The following is a 17,063-nucleotide window of genomic DNA, read 5'->3' as shown; positions in this document are numbered from 1 at the left end:
AGATTTTTCTTCAATTTACCTGTATTATTCTTTTCAAATGGGTAAGTTGTTAGCATATAAATCTTGTTAAATTTGGACTTAACTATTTAATAAATGGAATTGTTTGGTAATCTTTTGACTCAGGATCACCATGATAAAAGTACTGAGATACTAAGGGCTTCATAAATGCATCAGTTTTGGAACCTCTGCTGGACAATATAATAGCAATCAATTTGAAGGAAAAAAAAAAGCATATCAAATACAAAGGAATTATGCAACTTTGAGCAGGTGGAGTAAGGACTGTGGCATGTTTCTTCTTGAAGTATGTTTTTAATGATGTTGTTACATTGACTTTTACCAAAAAATAAGGAAAAACATCGGAGCCTATTACAATTGTTAAAAACCATCTGCTAAATCATTTCTTGGGTCAGAAATTCCAAAATTACAATCACAGGTTTAGCTTTAGTTAGCTTTTTAGTATTAAAATAAAATGGAAATCTTATAAAACTTTCTAACTTAAAATAACAAATAACAGCCTCTTAAAGAATTCTTATCAAAAAGATTCAAATATAAAACATTTTATATGTATATTACTATAGTGTTTATAAGCACTTTTGACTTGTTATAATTTTGAACCTTACAGTTACCTAGTCAGGTGTTTAATATCATTATCATTCTCTTTATTATTAATGTAAACAACCTTGAAACTTATAGAAATCAAGTGTTTACTCAAGTTCTTTCAATATTTACTGAGCACCCATATTAGGTGTTATTGGATACAACTCTGAACAAAATTATTAACAATTCTTGACCTCATGGGGATTATATTCTAGTATTAAGGTCAGAAACAAAATTCAAGACTTTTGATCCCAAGTGAGATTTTATTTTTAAAAAATTTTTGTAGTGTTAGGGATTTAACTCAGACCTTGTGCATTTTAGGCAAGAAATCTCCCACTGAAATAAACCCTCAGTTTTTTTTTTCTTTCCAGTTTTATTTTAAACCTTACTATATATATTGAGTTTAAGTTTTAAACACTTGTGTTATGTAATATACACTGTAAGTTACTAGAAAATTAAGAATTAAAAAATATGGTCCTTTCAAGTGTAAGGTATTTAAAACAGTGGAAAAGGACATGATATCTTTGGTGTAGTGGGCTGCATGGTGAATATCCATGTCTTATCCACTGGAATGTACAAATATGACCTTATTTGGAATAAGGGTCTTTGTGGTTGTAGCTAAGTGAAGGAACTTGAGACAAAATCATCCTGGATAACCCCTAAATGTAGACAAGTGTCCTTATAGGAAACAAAAATTATAGACACTGAGAGGGCAAGTGACAGCAAAGGCAGGGGAAGGAGTCATGCAGTCACAACTTAAAAGAAAACCTAGAACAACTAGAAGCTGGAAAAGATAAGGAAGGATTCTCCTATGGGGCATTTAGAAGGAGTACAGCCCTGTCAGCATCTTGATTTCTGGCCTCAATAATGTAAGAGAATAAATTTTCTGTTGTTTTCAGTTACCATGTTTATGGTAATTTGTTACAGTAGGCACAGGAATATAATAATATATGATATAAAAATTATTACCTCTGTGATTTTAACTGCTTTCCTCATTTGTTGCTGTTCCCAAATATCTTGATTTTCATCTTCTTGACTGTCTTCACTTGTTTCTTCATTTCTACTTGCTAAAAAATTAAAAAACAATAACAACAAACAACAAAAAAGTCACACATAAACACTCAGTAATTTTCCAATTCCAGTTGTAATAGTCAACATTTCTGGGGTGTATTATACACTGATTTAGCACTTTATATGTTTATTCTTCATTATAATTTGGGAAGAAAGTGCCACTGTTGCCTTCATTTTACAAATGAGAAAACTTGCAATAGTAGTGGGCATGGTGTTGTTATACAGTTTGTCTGAGAACCACGATGAAGCTTAAATCCAGCAAACTGACTCCAGAATCTGTACTCATGTTACCCAACTGTCCCATCAAGAAAACTTTTTATTAAAGTAGAGAAGATATTAATATGACATCTAAAATCTCTGTAGAATCTTCCATATTTACAAACAAAAATTTTATAGAGGTGAAAACGATAGCTTCCTGTGTTTCAAAATTAAAGATACTGCATAATTTCTTCAACTCGCCAAAAAGTATGTAGGGTACAGGCTTAGTAAACATTATTACACATACCCTTTAATTATAATATTTTGACACAGAAACATCTTTTAGACGCTATAATGTCATGGACCAAATTGATAGTAATTTGATATTAAATAAAAGCCAACATTAACACTCTTTATCATGTGAAACACTACATTATGTTTTTATGGAAATTTTATCATAAAATATTATAAGGAAAAACGCCTTAAAATTCATAGAATGGTAAATAAATTAAATATATACTTGTTTCTTCAGTCATTCTTTGTCTAAGTGTCTGAGGCTTTGGGGTAAATGGTATTCTCTTCTCATAGTCATCAGGCTCACTCTCAGGATCCTCATCACTGTTCCTCTTTGTATCAGGAGTGGTGGAATTATGTTTTACATCCAAAGAAATATAGTCATCTTGGGCCCTGGCCAATTCACGTTTTCTGCGGGCTGCCTGAATAAAAGCTGCATCAGGGATCCTAACTGAAAGGAAAAAAGAAGAGTACAATGAAAACCACAAACACAAACAGAAATACATATTTCTCACATTAAACAAAGAAAAACAGCACTATGTTCTTAAATTTTTCTCTATTTTTATATATGCATTATTTAAAAAAATGGCTCAAATCTATATCAGTAAAGGAAGAAAATTAATTTTCTAGATTAAATGTAATTTAGAGAAATTAACTCAATTTAGAAGTATCAGGAAATACACTCAAACCATTTCATTTTATCTTTTAAGTCTCTTACTCATCAGGTTTTGATAACTTTTTGATGAGAGCTAGTTATTTTCCCTTTTGAAAACTCTGAATGTTAGGGCAGGGCTATGGAAAAGGATGAGCATCGAGTTCCTGAGTTCAAGAACTGCAGGAGTTAGAAAGGTTGATTTCAGATCTTACTAAATAAGAAAGAAATGACCTCCTCCCCTGTGGACATCAATACAAAGAAGAAACACAACACAATTGGTGCAAAGTCAAACCAGACTAGAGTTCTGGGGTGAGTCCCACCTACATTAATGTAAGAAGTTAAAAAGTATAAAGGAAGTATTTTTCAACCTGATTAAATGATAATAACTTTTAATAGAGGCTTATCTTACTTTTTTTGAAACTTCATTAATATGAACTCTTTCAATTCAGAACAGGTTTTTTCATGCATGGTGATCTAAGTTATCTTTATATTCTAGAAAAAAAATTTTTTTTTTTTTTTTGGTATTAGGGATTAAACCCAGGGCTCTTAAATACTGAGTGATATCCTCAGCCCCTTTTGAGACAAGGACTCTAAGTTTCTTGGGGCCTCGTTAAGTTTCTGAGGCTGGCTGGGAGATGTGGCTCATGCCTGTAATCCCAGCAGTTCCAGAGGCTGAAGCTGGAGGATTACGAGTTCACAGCCAATTCACTATCTCTAAATAAAATACAAAATAAGGCTGGGGATGTGGCTCAGTGGTTGAGTGCCTCTGAGTTCAATCCCCTAGTATCCCCCACCCCACCACAAAAAGGTGCTGAGGCTGGTTTTCAACTTTTTATCCTCCTGCCTCAGCCTCCAGAGATGTTGGGATTATAGGTGTGTGCCACCAAAATGGCAACAGAAATTCTCCTCATTCTAAGCACTTCAGAATATTAGAAATGACAAGTCCCTAAGGCTCAAGTAGAATTTTCTAAATCTTTCCCATAAATTTGATCCAAATTTTTTAGAAAGAAAACATATCACTGGCTTAGAGGTGTACAAATGCTTTTATGTCTGAAATAACAACAAAAATGATAGATTTCAGTAACTACAGATCAGTCTATAATTACAGACCAGACTGACTGACATTAGTCCCAGAGAAAATAAAAAGTGCTTGAATCAATTATGAAACATACAAGGTGATGACTAGAAATCAATAAATATTCACTGAGAATGAGTGACAGAAAATCAAGTGATTGCATTTTTACAGACTAGTATTTGTTTATAGACTGCTATGGGGGAATGATAAAGGTTAGATGTTTCTATATCCTCACAAAGGATTTAACAGGTTGATTCCTTCCTTGTAGACAATGTTATATGAGATAAACCAAATAGTTCACTGAATTCTTTACTAGATGAATAATTACTAAAAAAAGAAAAATGTTGATTATAAAGTCAACAGGACCTGCTTGAGAACTCTGTACTTTTTGTTTGATTTAATGCTTTTATTATAATGTGAGTGAAGACAAGATGACATCTCTTTAAAGCTGAGAGGTACTAGCTAATATAATCTAAGGTAGAATTAAGATTCAACGCAGGTTACTTGAGAAATTGCCAACCCTGGCTACACATGAGAATCATCTGGGAAGCTTGATAAACTACTGGTGCTCAGACCCACCTCCCAGAGACTCAGATTCAGTTGATCTGAGATAGGGCTCAGCTGTAGTTTGTTTTTATAGCCTTCTTGTGAAATTTAATATGTAGCCAGAAGATAATACATTAAGGTTTGAATATTGAAGTGTTTGAATATGGAAACAGAAGAACGTGGGTTGCAAGCAATTCACCTACAAATAACTTGGTAGGGTTTAAATAATAAATTACAAGTAATGAAACTCACTGGTAAGATACAAGTACTACATAGAGTCAATTTTTAAGCAATAAAGAAGAAGTTCAAGGAAGAGAAAAATATTCTATCTGTCCTGTTTCTCTATACCCTACATCTATCTCAATGGGTTCCACAAAGCGGATGCTGGGCAGACACAGGATGAATGCATAAAGTTAACATCATGTTGTTAAAGAAAACTCTTTAAATAATTATCACATACACCATTCCACCTGACACACAATTATCTAAGATGCAGAGGTCAACTAGCATCTCCCTTGGGTAAGCAAGCAGGGAATATTTCAAGGCAGATATTCCATTATTGGTTCACTCTCATAGTCTACCAGAACATGAAACAAATGCACTCCTGCCACACAAGTCCTTCAAATCATCACATTCCTCCATCTTCTCTTCTCCAAACAGTACATGCCTTCCACTTCCAAGTGCTCCTCACAAGGTCAGTTTTCAACTTCTCATCAGTATTTCTCAATGGGGCATTGGGGAGAAGGACAATTATTCACTGTGCTGAACTGTCCTACTCTCCATAGGATATTTATCATCTCGTGCCTCTGGGGAACTACAGGATAACAATACCTCAATTACTATGACCATTAAAACCTATTCCACATATTTCTAAAACTGACTTCTCCTTAGGTAGTGAGTGTTCCAATGCTTTATATCCACTACATTATACTTTTTAAAAAAATTTCTTTAGTTGTAGATGGACACAATATCTTTATTTATTTTTTTATTTATTTTTATGTGGTGCTGAGGATCGAACCCAGTCCTCACACATACTAGGCAAGTGCTCCACCATTGAGCTATAACCCCAGCCCCGTCCATTACACTTTTAATCCACCATTTCTATCGCAGCACAGTTCACTATAACAAACACCAGTCACAAATGATCATAAATTTAACTAAATTAAATTTTGCACTAGCCACATTTCAAGAGCTTGACAGCCACATGTAACTAATGGCTACTGTACTGAATAATGAGGGTATAGAATTTTTCCATCATAACAGAAAATTCTGTTTCAAGTGCTGTATCTAGAACCTATATAGAGTTTTAATTGTTTACCAGGCTTCAATTCTTAATTTGGCTTTCTTACTTAATACTTCTCTATCTTGTGGATTTGGATAAGAAAAGGTTGCAAGGCTACAGGGATACTAATTGATAGAGTTAATAAAGAAGCACTTCTCATTTTAAGATTTATTATTATATATGTTTGTATATAAATATTTATTGAATAAAGTTTTAACTAAAATTACAAAAAATTACAAACCTATTGATGAAGATTCTTTTTCTTCCAGAGAGCTAAAGCTGTCAGAAGATGAACTGTGATCATCATTACTTCCTGAGGAATGATGTGCTCCATCTTCTTCATCTGTTGAAAGATCAGCTGTTCTGGGTTCTAACAGGACATTTTTTTTTAATACACACACACAAAAATAAAAATATGGGAATCAACAATACAGCATTTTAATCCTAGTCCATTTATTTAAAGCAGACATACAAATCTTTCTCTACCTTCCAGTCTTTCTGAAACAACTGAATGATCTAACAAATATACAAAGACTTACCCTACTTGCACTATCTATACATTTAATAGTTCTAAAAGGACACAATGAGAAGAGGGACAGGAACATTGAAGGAAAATAAAAGGACAAAAATTAAAGAAATATTTTGAACAGAAAAACAGTGGTAGTAAATAGAAAAAAAAACCAAAAATATCATTTACTATGTGCTAGACACACTGAAACCTGTTTCACATGATTTAATATTCATAATTCTATAAGGTAAATGCTATTATCGGTGAGAGTACTAAGGAATGGAGAAAAGGCAACTCTTATCCTCAATTCTCCCTACAAGTTTAACCATATTTTAGGGTACAAATTAAAAAAAGGTCATCAAAACTTTAGATAAGGAGGTCATAACATTGACTAAGATCATGAAACTGAAAGACATTATGTTAAGTGAAATAAGCCAAACACAAAAAAGACAAATGTGGCAATACCTCACTTATATGTGGAATCTAAACGTTGACTGGAAATCATAGAAGAGTAGAACATAGTAGATATATAATTTTATCTTATTAATTTTGAGGTACTAGGGTTTATACCTAGGAGTACTCTACCACTGAGTTATATTCCAAACCTTTTTTAAAATATGATACAGAGTTTCACTAAATTGTCCAGGCTGGCTTCAAATTTACAATCCTCCTACCTCAGTGTCCCCAGTAACTGGGATTACAGGCATGAGCCACCTTGTTCAGCTCAAAGGATACAAAATTTTAGTTAGAAATATAAGTTTAACAGATCTACTGTACAAGATGGTAATTATAACAATTTGTACTGCAACATACTGTATACTGTACTTGAAACTGCTGAGAAATTTTAAGTGTTCTCACCAGAAAAAAAAAAAAGGGATAATGCATAAGTTAATTAGGTCAGTTTAGCCATCCCACAGCATATACATATTTCAAATCATGTTGTATACCATAAGCTTGTATAACTTTTATTTGTAAATAAATAAGTACATACAAAATCACTAAGATCAATTTAATGGGACTAACAATAGTGGGGAGAAAATTCTGGGCCTCCAAACTGTATTCCTTGTTAAACTCTAAACTTAGACCAATACATTTTATGTAAAAATTATAAAGATGCTGGAAACTTTTATTTAAGAACTCAAGCCAGACGGTGGCACACATCTATAATCTCAGCTACTCTGGAGGCTGAGGCAGGAGGATTGCAGGTTCAGGCCAGCCTGGAGAATTCAGAGAGACCCTGTTTCAAAAATAAATACCTAGATAAATTAATTTTTAAAACGTGGGGAGAGGATCATGTAGAGCTCACTGGTAAAGCTTGCCTATGCACCAGCACCTGAGATAGATCCCCTGTAAGTCAAAGATAAATACAATGTAGTCATTTTGAATTAATACCATTACTTGTACAGTCCAGTGTTATCAATTTCTTTATGATAGTCACATATATTACTTTTAATCTGTTTTTGTAAATAACTGATGACAGAGGAAGACAAGCAAGAGAGAATGTTTCAAACCTTGTCACTTGATTATTTTAATGTGCTGCTTTTAAGTATCCTTTAAAAGAACAAGTGAGCAAGTTTCCAAAAGGTACATACAACTTCTATCTAACAGCATTAGGATTTAACTCCTTTGGGACGATGTGTATTCTTCATAAACATTAATAACTGTATTACAGCTGTAAATGGGGAGGGTCATCTGATAGTGCAAAGAGGAACCACTAAAATGAACAAGATTTCTTTTAAACGTCCCTCCCAAGGAGCGAGGTACGTAAATGCAGGCAGTGGGCATGCGGTGGAAAGGAAGCGACTCAAAAGTGGCTGCTGGTCAGCAGCAGGTCCTAGGAACCCCTAGAGAAGACCCCGCGACCTCTTCCCGCCCCTCGCGTCACCTCGGGAGCCCCCGGCTTCCCCGCCTCTTCACCTTGGCCCCCTGAGCTGTCCGCGCGAGGAGCGACTCCGGGGGCGCGCCGGGAACTCGCCCAGACCCGGCCCCGGCCCCGAGGACCTCGGGCCCGGCGGGGCAGTTCCGCCACCTCCGCGCGGGCTCCTCCAGAGGGCGGGCCTTCCTCCTGCGGGCCCGGCGCCGACGGCTCCCCGGGCGCCCCGGATTCAGCTGACGGATCCTCGGCGTCATCGCTGTCGCTGGACTGAGCTTGGCGCTGCCGGAAAGTCCGTTTGGGCCTGTGAGCCATATTCCAGGCCCGATCTCCGCGCGCACGTTCACTTTCCGTTCACGCCAAATTGGGTTTTGGGCGTCCACGGCGGCGCGCACTCCCGCCTCTCCTGCTGCCCCGAGCGCGCGTCCGCGCCGCCAGTCAACTCGCGCTTCGCTCTACGCATGCGTAGTGTGCTGGCGTAGGTCTGCGCGACGAACTCGGCAGGCCCAGCCGCAGGGCTCCCCTGGCCAAACCTGGGTGTGCGATCTGTAGACCAGGGATTCCCTGCAGCCTCTCACGCCCGAGTCCCACGAAGAGCAGCCTCACGTGCTCTCTCTGTGCAGGTCCCATCCAGGAACCAGGCACTGTGCTAGCCGTCTTGGACTGCAGTGGGGTCCTTGTCTTTTTCCAGAGAAAGCTCTCTAAACCAAGATTTAAAACCCGGCAAGAGTGCTTGTGTTGGACTGGGAGATGCCAGTGAAAGCTAAGCAGCGAACTCTTCACATTAAAAATAAGTTCACAGCAATTATAATGCAGTTGATTCAAATGTATGAATTGCCAAGATCATTGTAATGTCATGTGTAGCTAGTAAAAAAAAATCCAGAGCTAATTTGACCAAAATAGATAAATAAATAAAATAAAATAAGTACACAGAGAAGAAAACAGCAAACATGATTGTTTTTAAGTGAAGGGACTTCAAAATAAAGGGTATATGGTTTAAAAAAAAAAAAAGCATCACTCAGATGAACAAAGATAAACTGTTGAGACAAATTTGTGATAACAGAGATGATACTTGAGATGTCTTACCAGAAATTGTGTTGTGTCCTAGGCTCTTGTTAGAGAGGACTTCAAGCAGTACACAAAACTTAGTAAAAGTATAGCAAAGTTTATTCGAAGGGACAGAAGAAGGGGAAAGACGTTGTTGGGGCAGGCCCCAAATGGCTGTGGTTAAGCTCCTTCCCCAAGGCTTCTCGTGTGCTGTTATGGTTTTAGTGTGTAGCCAGGGCTGGGACCTAGCTATGTTGTAGTTAGCAAGGCCAGAAACACTCCAATTCAGTGTATATACTCAAGATCAAACATTAACTTGTGGGCATGAGCCCCCTTATGTAATCTGTTGGCCTTGTGCCTTCTTTGTTTGGCCTGCATATAAAAAGGGCCTATGGAAAAGACTTGGGGGCCAATGGGGACAAATGGGGGTAAAATGAGGTTTAAAGTGGAACTGACTGGGAGCTGGAGCTGAAGCTGGAGACTGGAGGCTGTGGCCACCACTGAATAAAGCATGTCTATTGTCCTAAGTACATCTTGCATCTTCTTTCAACAGGCCTGAACCTTGTTTCCTGGGTCAGAGCCCCTTAACCACAGAGATTGTTAAACCAAGAGCGGGCCTACCAAGAGGAGACAACTCACTTCTTTGTGAGCTCAATTTATTGGAGTAGGAGAGGGGGTTTCTGGAGAATCTTGTCAAAGTACTACCTCTTAACTTTTGAAGATGGTAGAATTGTACCCAATTTTTAGGAGTCCCTACTGTGCATCTTTCCATCTAAGGGCAACTCTTGGTAATTTCAGCCTCTCAGCTTCCATATTTTTGCTGTGACTGTTCTGATTAAGGACCCTGCCATTCATGCTACCTTTCCCCAACATTTCTCCAGCTGCTGCCTCTGTTCAAAAACCTTCCACAGTCATCCAACATTTTGTTATTAGAATAAGAAAGTAAATTACTGTAATGTTTGCTTTACAATCATATTGCAATCTGGTGGTTTCCATGTCTTACTTTGAACAAAATCAGAGCACCAAACGCAAGGGCTTGCTTCTGAGGCTTACTGAAGCCAATTCAAAGGAACAGGGTTTTTGCAAAAAGAAAAAGCTTTATTGTAGAGCTAACTATCAAGTAGGTCAGGAAAGAAACTCAGATCTGCCTCTATATGGGATTGGGGTAGGGGGAGAAGCTGTTTGATGATTGGATTATGAGAAGAGGGAGTTTTAGGTTTCTTTTGCATAGGCTGGCCTCTTATCATGGGCTTGATAGGTCTTAGTTGATTTCATTAGTTGACCATACTAAATTTGATAATGAATTACTGAGACTTTGCATGTAATTCAGAAGAAATTTCCACCACCTCTTAAGAGTGCCACCAGCTGGAGTCCAAGCATCTTACACATGGTCCTTTTGGGGGACATTCCATTTTCAAACTTCGGCAGAGATTATGGCCCAAACCCCTAGAAACCACCTGGGAATCATGTGAACATAGAGATGCGGACTAAGCTGTTCTGTGAAAGGACCTGAGATTCTTCATTTCTAATAAGCTTTTGGGGAAGCCAAAGGCTGTTTCTTGGGGGCCACACTTTAAATAACAAGATTTTACAGCCCGTACTAAGAAAAATGATTCACTCTTAAGAAGCTATGTTATGGTTTGGATGTGAGGTGTCCCCCAAAAGCTCATGTGTGAGACAATGCAAGAAGATTCAGAGGAGAAACGTGAGAGTCTTAACCTAACCAGTGATTTAATCCCTGATGGGATTAACTGGGTGGTAACTGGAGGCAGGTAGGGTGTGGATGGAGGAGGTGATTAATTGGGGGCGTGGCTATGGGGTATATATTTTGTATCTGGCAAGCGGAGATCTTCTCTCTCTCTGCTTCCTGATTGTGATATGAGCTAAGCAGCTCTGTCACACTCTCCTGTCGTGATGTTCTGCCTCAACTCAAGCCCTGAGGAATGGAGCTGGCCTTCTATGGACTAAGAGCTCTGAAATCGTGAGCCCTCAAATAAACTTTTCCTCCCCTAAAATTGTTCTGGTCAGATCTTTTAGTCACAGCAATGAAATAGGTGACTAAAACAAGTTTTAAAAAAGTCTATTATAAAATTGTAATAGCACGTAAATGCCATTATGTACTTCAAAATTTGGAAACTAAGTAGTCCTAAAAAAGGAAAACTAATAGGAACCGATTCACAGTGATTGAGGTTATCTAAGGATGGCAGTTATCCATCGTATCTCCAGAATGGTTCACCACCAGTCTCCAAAATCAATTCAGGTGTTTATCTCAGTTTGAAAGCTGGTCAGTAGGACAGAATGCACTCCCAGTCTTGCTTAAAAAGCAAAAAAAAACCCAAACAGTTTATTTAAGGATAGTCTACGTGTGATGTTGAAGTTCCAGAAAGCTGTGATTTCTCTTCAAAAGTAACCAAATCTATGAACATGTCCAATGTGAAAACACTAGGCAGAATTCAGTGATTTGGGGGAAAGTGAGCTAGAAACTTAACTTTCTGTTGTAAAATAAACTGATTCCCCAGACAAGGCTCTTCTCTTATTCATCTTGATGTCTCCATTTCTTATCTAGAGCACAGAATGCACTAAGTCAGTGAGAACACAATGAATTAATGCATTAAGTCAATGAGAACACAATGAATTAAATGTTGAGAATGGGGTGAATCTGAAACATCTGTGTTCAATCACAATAATGAAACTTGAAAACAAACCATTATAACTTGTTAGATGCAAATATGCTAAAAGACAGGTGAGTGGACTAGAATGTAGCTGAGTGATACAGCACTTGCCTAGTATGCCCAAGGCCCTGGGTTTGATCCCCAACACAGAAAAAAATAGAGCATGCGTGAGTGAAAGAAGTGATATACTAGATAGATAGAAAACTCTCTGCTATTTAAAGCATCAACCAAATATTTGTTCTAAGGAAAAGAAGAATTGAGTTTCTCTAGGTGCTTGTATGGGAGAGGATCCAATAGAAAGAAATTATTTAATAAACAATAAATTATTTAATAAACAAGTAGGAATCCTGAGTTTTCTTCTCTGTTCCTAGGAAAAGCAGACTGAAGGCTATGGGGAACAATTGCCATATATATATATATATATATATATATATATATATATATATATAAATAAAATTACAGGATGCCAAATAATTTCAGATAAGGAAATCATTTTTTACTGTAAGTACATCCCATACAATATATGGGGTATACTTGTGTGAGATATTTTAGAACCCTAGTCTAGGTTAAAGAGAGATATGCAGAATGTAAAATGGTAGAGAAAGACTTCAGAATCTGGAGTGGAGGGTGGGATTGGCTGTGGTTCTGGATCCTGTGGAGAAATGTTGGTCAGTGAAAAGTTCAGAGTTACAGAGAGTGAGGGGATTAGGGGGTTTTAAGATACAGTGGTATTTTTTTCTAAGTCACTAAAAAATCTATACTCCATACACAGTCTTAACACTGCTAGAAATGAAGGGTTTGGTGGCTGAGGTCAGGGTGGTAGATATGGAGGGGCTGGTGGCTCCATAGTTTTTGAGCCTTGAATGTCAAAGGAGATAAAGTGGATCACAGGTGAGAAGCAGACACCGAACACATTGGCTTGACCCATTTCTCAAATGTACCAAACAAAAAAGCCAGTACTTAAGTGGGTCTTGCCCCACTTGGTTACACATGGAGACTGGATCAGAGCGGCCAGAGTGCAAATACTTTATTTCTCCAAACAGCTTTCCCAGGTATAGTACCCTATCCATATTTATCACTGCCTTATATAAATCCTCTTTCTTGTGAATACTAGAATCTGCCCCTCCAGAGGATAAAGATAATATTATCTCTTATTTGTCCTCTTACACTTATTTACAATGCTAGCTTATTAATTGATTGGCTGGTTATTATAAGATTTTGCATCATTCATTCATATGATTTACAACTGCAGAGTAACTGTTGGAGAAAATTCGCACACCCCAAATTCCCCAACTTCTGCAAATTCATATCGTATTTACCCAGATTGTATTCCCCTGAAGTGAAATGACATTTTAATCCCGTTTGCCTTGCCATTTATTGGTGGGTGCTGAGCTCCCTCTAGTGAGGAATGTGCTGCTTACAGAATGATCTCATCGAATAATCTTGGAAATTGCCTTCTTCCTATTACAGAGCAATTATTTTGTCATTTTCTCTTATGAGCAACGAATGTATTTTCATTTTTAAGCCCGCATATTTCAAACTTTATCAGAGGATAATGCTATGCCTTATCCATAAAATATAGAACTAGTTGATAGAACTAATTGTGCTTTCACTTTTTTTTCCCCAGAATGTATTTTTCAAACTCTTACTAAATTAGAAATCCTGTTCGAGGACTAGGTAGTCATAAATCACATGGAATCTTGATCCAAAAGATCAAGTACTAGTAGCCAAATTAGTTTTAGGAGATGGGTTATTAGAAATACTTTTTGAAATCCTGGAATCTCAAGTATTGAGAATTTCTTCAATCATAGATCTAACTTTCAGAATGAGTAGCATCTTCAAGCTGACACTCTTATGTACCTGGACAAATGTATTGATTAACTGTCAAACCAAGGACCACCAGAAACAAACCTATTGATGAAGCAAAGTTAATAAGATCAACTACAGTCAGGGAGAACACCATCTTTTTTTTTTTATTGGTTGTTCAAAACATTACAAAGCTCTTGACATATCATCTTTCATACATTTGATTCAAGTGGGTTATGAACTCCCATTTTTACCCCAAATACAAATTGCAGAATCACATCAGTTACACATCCACATTTTTACATAATGCCATATTAGTGACTGTTGTATTCTGCTACCTTTCCTATCCCCTACTATCCCCCCTCCCCTCCCCTCCCATCTTCCCTCTCTACCCCATCTGCTGTTGTTCAGTTCTCTCCCTTGTTTTCCCCCAACCTTTCCCCTCACAACCTCTTATATGTAATTTTGTGTAACAATGAGGGTCTCCTTCCATTTCCATACAATTTCCCTTCTCTCTCCCTTTCCCTCCCACCACTCTTCTCTGTTTAATGTTAATCTTTTCCTCATGCTCTTCCCCCCTGCTCTGTTCTTAGTTGCTCTCCTTGATAGGGACTTCTAAGTGTCTGAAAATGAAGAACAGGACAGTGTATTCACAGGGTTTTAAAGTGTGGGCAGAGTAATTTTTATAAATTTTTATTTTATTGTAGTCAGAGCACTTAACATGAGATCTACATTCTCATTAAATTTTCAAGTGTACCATGTTTCAAAGTTCTCTGTCGTGTATAAGCAGGTCTCTAGAACTTAGTCATCTTTCATAATTGAGACTTTATACCCACTGATTAACAACTCTCCAGTACTCCCGGGTTTTAATTGGCTTATGGTCTTGCCTTCCAGAAGCAGGCATTGTTCCCAGTATGGTTTAGCACAAAAAAATAGGAAAATATGTTTTCTGCCCAAATTGTTTAGTATAGTGCCTCCACTGGGGATCATCGTTTGAGTTATTTTTCTTATAAAATGTAACACATGCAGAAAATTGCACAAAACAAAAACATTACAGTTCAAGAACATATCACAAAGTAAATCCCTCTTTACCACCAAACTCAAGAAGTAGAGCATCGACAACACCCCAGCAATCCCTTTATTACCTCACTTGAGCTGTGTCACTCTCCCTGTCCCCAAAGTAAACATTATTCTGAACTTTACAATAATCAATTTCTTCCTTTTCAAAAAAATTGTTTAACCACTTAAGCAAGCATATTTAAACATTATGGTGTACTTGCATCTATATATTTTTAACTTTATAAAAAATATAAATAAACCATGTATATCATTTTGTGTATAGCATTTTTTGTTTCACATGTATTTGTGTCATAATTCCACCTTGTTCTATATATCTCCTGTTCATTTTTATTGCTGTGTGGTATTCCATTATGTGATTACAGTTTATTTACTGGTACTTATTGATGTTTGGTTATGCTTAGTTTTTGCCAGATTACAAATGATGTTATTATGAACAATCCTGTATCTTGGGGTTCTGTGTGCATAATTCGGTTAACTATAAACATGGCAGTAGAATTGTAGGGTTCTAGGGTATGCATATTTCAACCTTGATGGAAAAATGCCAGAATCTAAAGAAGCATTTGATTGAATTTATACTTATCAATGGCCTATTAAAGTTTCCATGGCTCCTCATCTTTGCCAACACTTGGTATTATTGCCAGTTCTCTTAGCTTTAGCCATCTGGGTATATTTGCTTGTGCTTTGAATTTGAATTTATGTGATTACAAATGAGGATGATTTTATATATATGCATATATATACACACACATGTACATATATACATATACACATATAGATATGTATATTTATATGAACACATGAGCGCATCCATTCTATCCATAGTTCCTCTTTGTGAATTGTCTGTCCAAGTGACTTACCCATTTTTCTATTGAGTTGCTTGTCTTACTGGTGTACAACTCTGTATATTCTGCACGTGAGTTCTTTAGCTAATGTATGTGTTGCAAGTAAGTTCTCCCACTTTGTGGTTTGTCTTTTCATTCTCTATACATTCTGTATTATCTATCTAATTTTTTTATGAAATATTCTTAAGGTTTTGATGTTAGTATAATTTATTTAACATTTTCCTTGTCATTTGAATTACATGTGTCCTATTGGAGAAATATTTCTCTATCCCAAGGTCAATATTTTATGATATTACAATATGGATATATATCTATAATATACTTGCATTTGATACTTCTTCTCATTACCCTTCTCCTCCTCTTCCTCCTTCTTTTGATGTGGATTAATGCTGTAATTTGGATCTTGATTGTCCCCCAAAGGCCCATCTATGAAAGGTTTGGTCCTTGGCCTGATGTTTCTGGAAGGTGGTGAAAATCTTTAAGAAGTGGGGTCTAGTGGAAAGTTTTTGGTCAGTGGGGGTATGCCTTCAAAAGGGATTATGGGATATGGTCTCTTTTGTTCTCTTCTGTTCTTTCTATTAGATGAATGGACTTCTTTTACCACGTGTTCCTGTCATATGCTGCCATAAACCCAAAGCAACAAGGCTTAGAACCCGTAGACTGAGAACTTGAAAACTATGAGTGCCAATAAACCTTTCTTGTTTTTAAATTGATTTGTATCAGGTATTGTTACCATCATGGAAAGTTGACTAATTCAAGTGATATGTCAGTCAGATTTTACTTTTTAAAAAATATGGATATTGATCCAATTTAATTAAAAAAATATATATCCTGGAAAATTCACAATTATATTTATGAAGTAGACAGAACAGTTAAGTGAGCTTTCATCACTTAGCTTTGCCAATATGTGATTCATGAACAATTTGATTAGTCTTTACTTCCATCCATTTTCCTCTTCATGCATTGTTTTGAAATAAAAAACAAATATGATGTTTAACACATAAATATTTCAAATACCTCTAAAACATAACGACTATTTGAAAAAAATAAAGCATTCACAATACAATCATAGCAAAAAGCAATTAACAATAATACTTCATATCATAAAGTATCTAATTAGTGTTAAACTTTCTAATTTTCTCTTAAACTTGTTTTTCAGTTTGTTTAAATCAGGATCTAAATAAGACCCAACAATGGGACTAATTTAAATGCCTTTTAATATTCTCTTAATCTATAATCGTATAATTCTTTTCTCTCTCTTCCACTCTTTTCTCACTTTCCTCCCTTGCATTCTTATAATTTAACTCTTGAAAATATTTCCCATAGTCTAATTTTGCTGATTTTTTTTCAGTCACACGATGTCATTTTTAACATGCTTCTTTGTCTCTGTGTATTTTCTTTAAGTAGAGATTTCCTTAAATTCAAGTTCAGCTTTTGTGACAGTATTACCTCAGGGGAAGATTATTTTCTTTCCTTAAAAGGCATATGATGTCTAGTTGCCTCTTTGTGTGTGTATT

General features: G+C 36.5%; 1 protein-coding gene across 6 annotated transcripts in view; it reads right to left on the bottom strand.

The window, feature by feature from the left end:
- Gcfc2 (GC-rich sequence DNA-binding factor 2) overlaps positions 1 to 8,581 on the bottom strand; it is a 46,690-nt gene extending 38,109 nt beyond the window's left edge. Inside the window, exons 1-4 of one of the 6 annotated variants that reach the window (XM_078028951.1) lie at positions 8,144 to 8,581; positions 5,960 to 6,088; positions 2,387 to 2,611; positions 1,567 to 1,664 (exon numbers count right to left, since the gene is read on the bottom strand). In XM_078028951.1, coding sequence (XP_077885077.1) covers positions 1,567 to 1,664; positions 2,387 to 2,611; positions 5,960 to 6,088; positions 8,144 to 8,414 — 723 coding nt within the window. In that variant the 5' untranslated portion in view covers positions 8,415 to 8,581. The remainder of the gene's footprint in view (positions 1 to 1,566; positions 1,665 to 2,386; positions 2,612 to 5,959; positions 6,089 to 8,143) is intronic. The other 5 variants (XM_078028948.1, XM_078028949.1, XM_021729155.3 and 2 more) reach the window with 5 other exon arrangements.
- Between the last annotated feature and the right edge of the window lie 8,482 nt (positions 8,582 to 17,063).

Source organism: Ictidomys tridecemlineatus, chromosome 12 (genome assembly GCF_052094955.1).
Source record: "Ictidomys tridecemlineatus isolate mIctTri1 chromosome 12, mIctTri1.hap1, whole genome shotgun sequence".
In the NCBI taxonomy this organism is placed as follows: domain Eukaryota; kingdom Metazoa; phylum Chordata; class Mammalia; order Rodentia; family Sciuridae; genus Ictidomys; species Ictidomys tridecemlineatus.
Note: the sequence above shows the minus strand (reverse complement) of the source record. Positions and strands in the feature narration are given on the sequence as shown.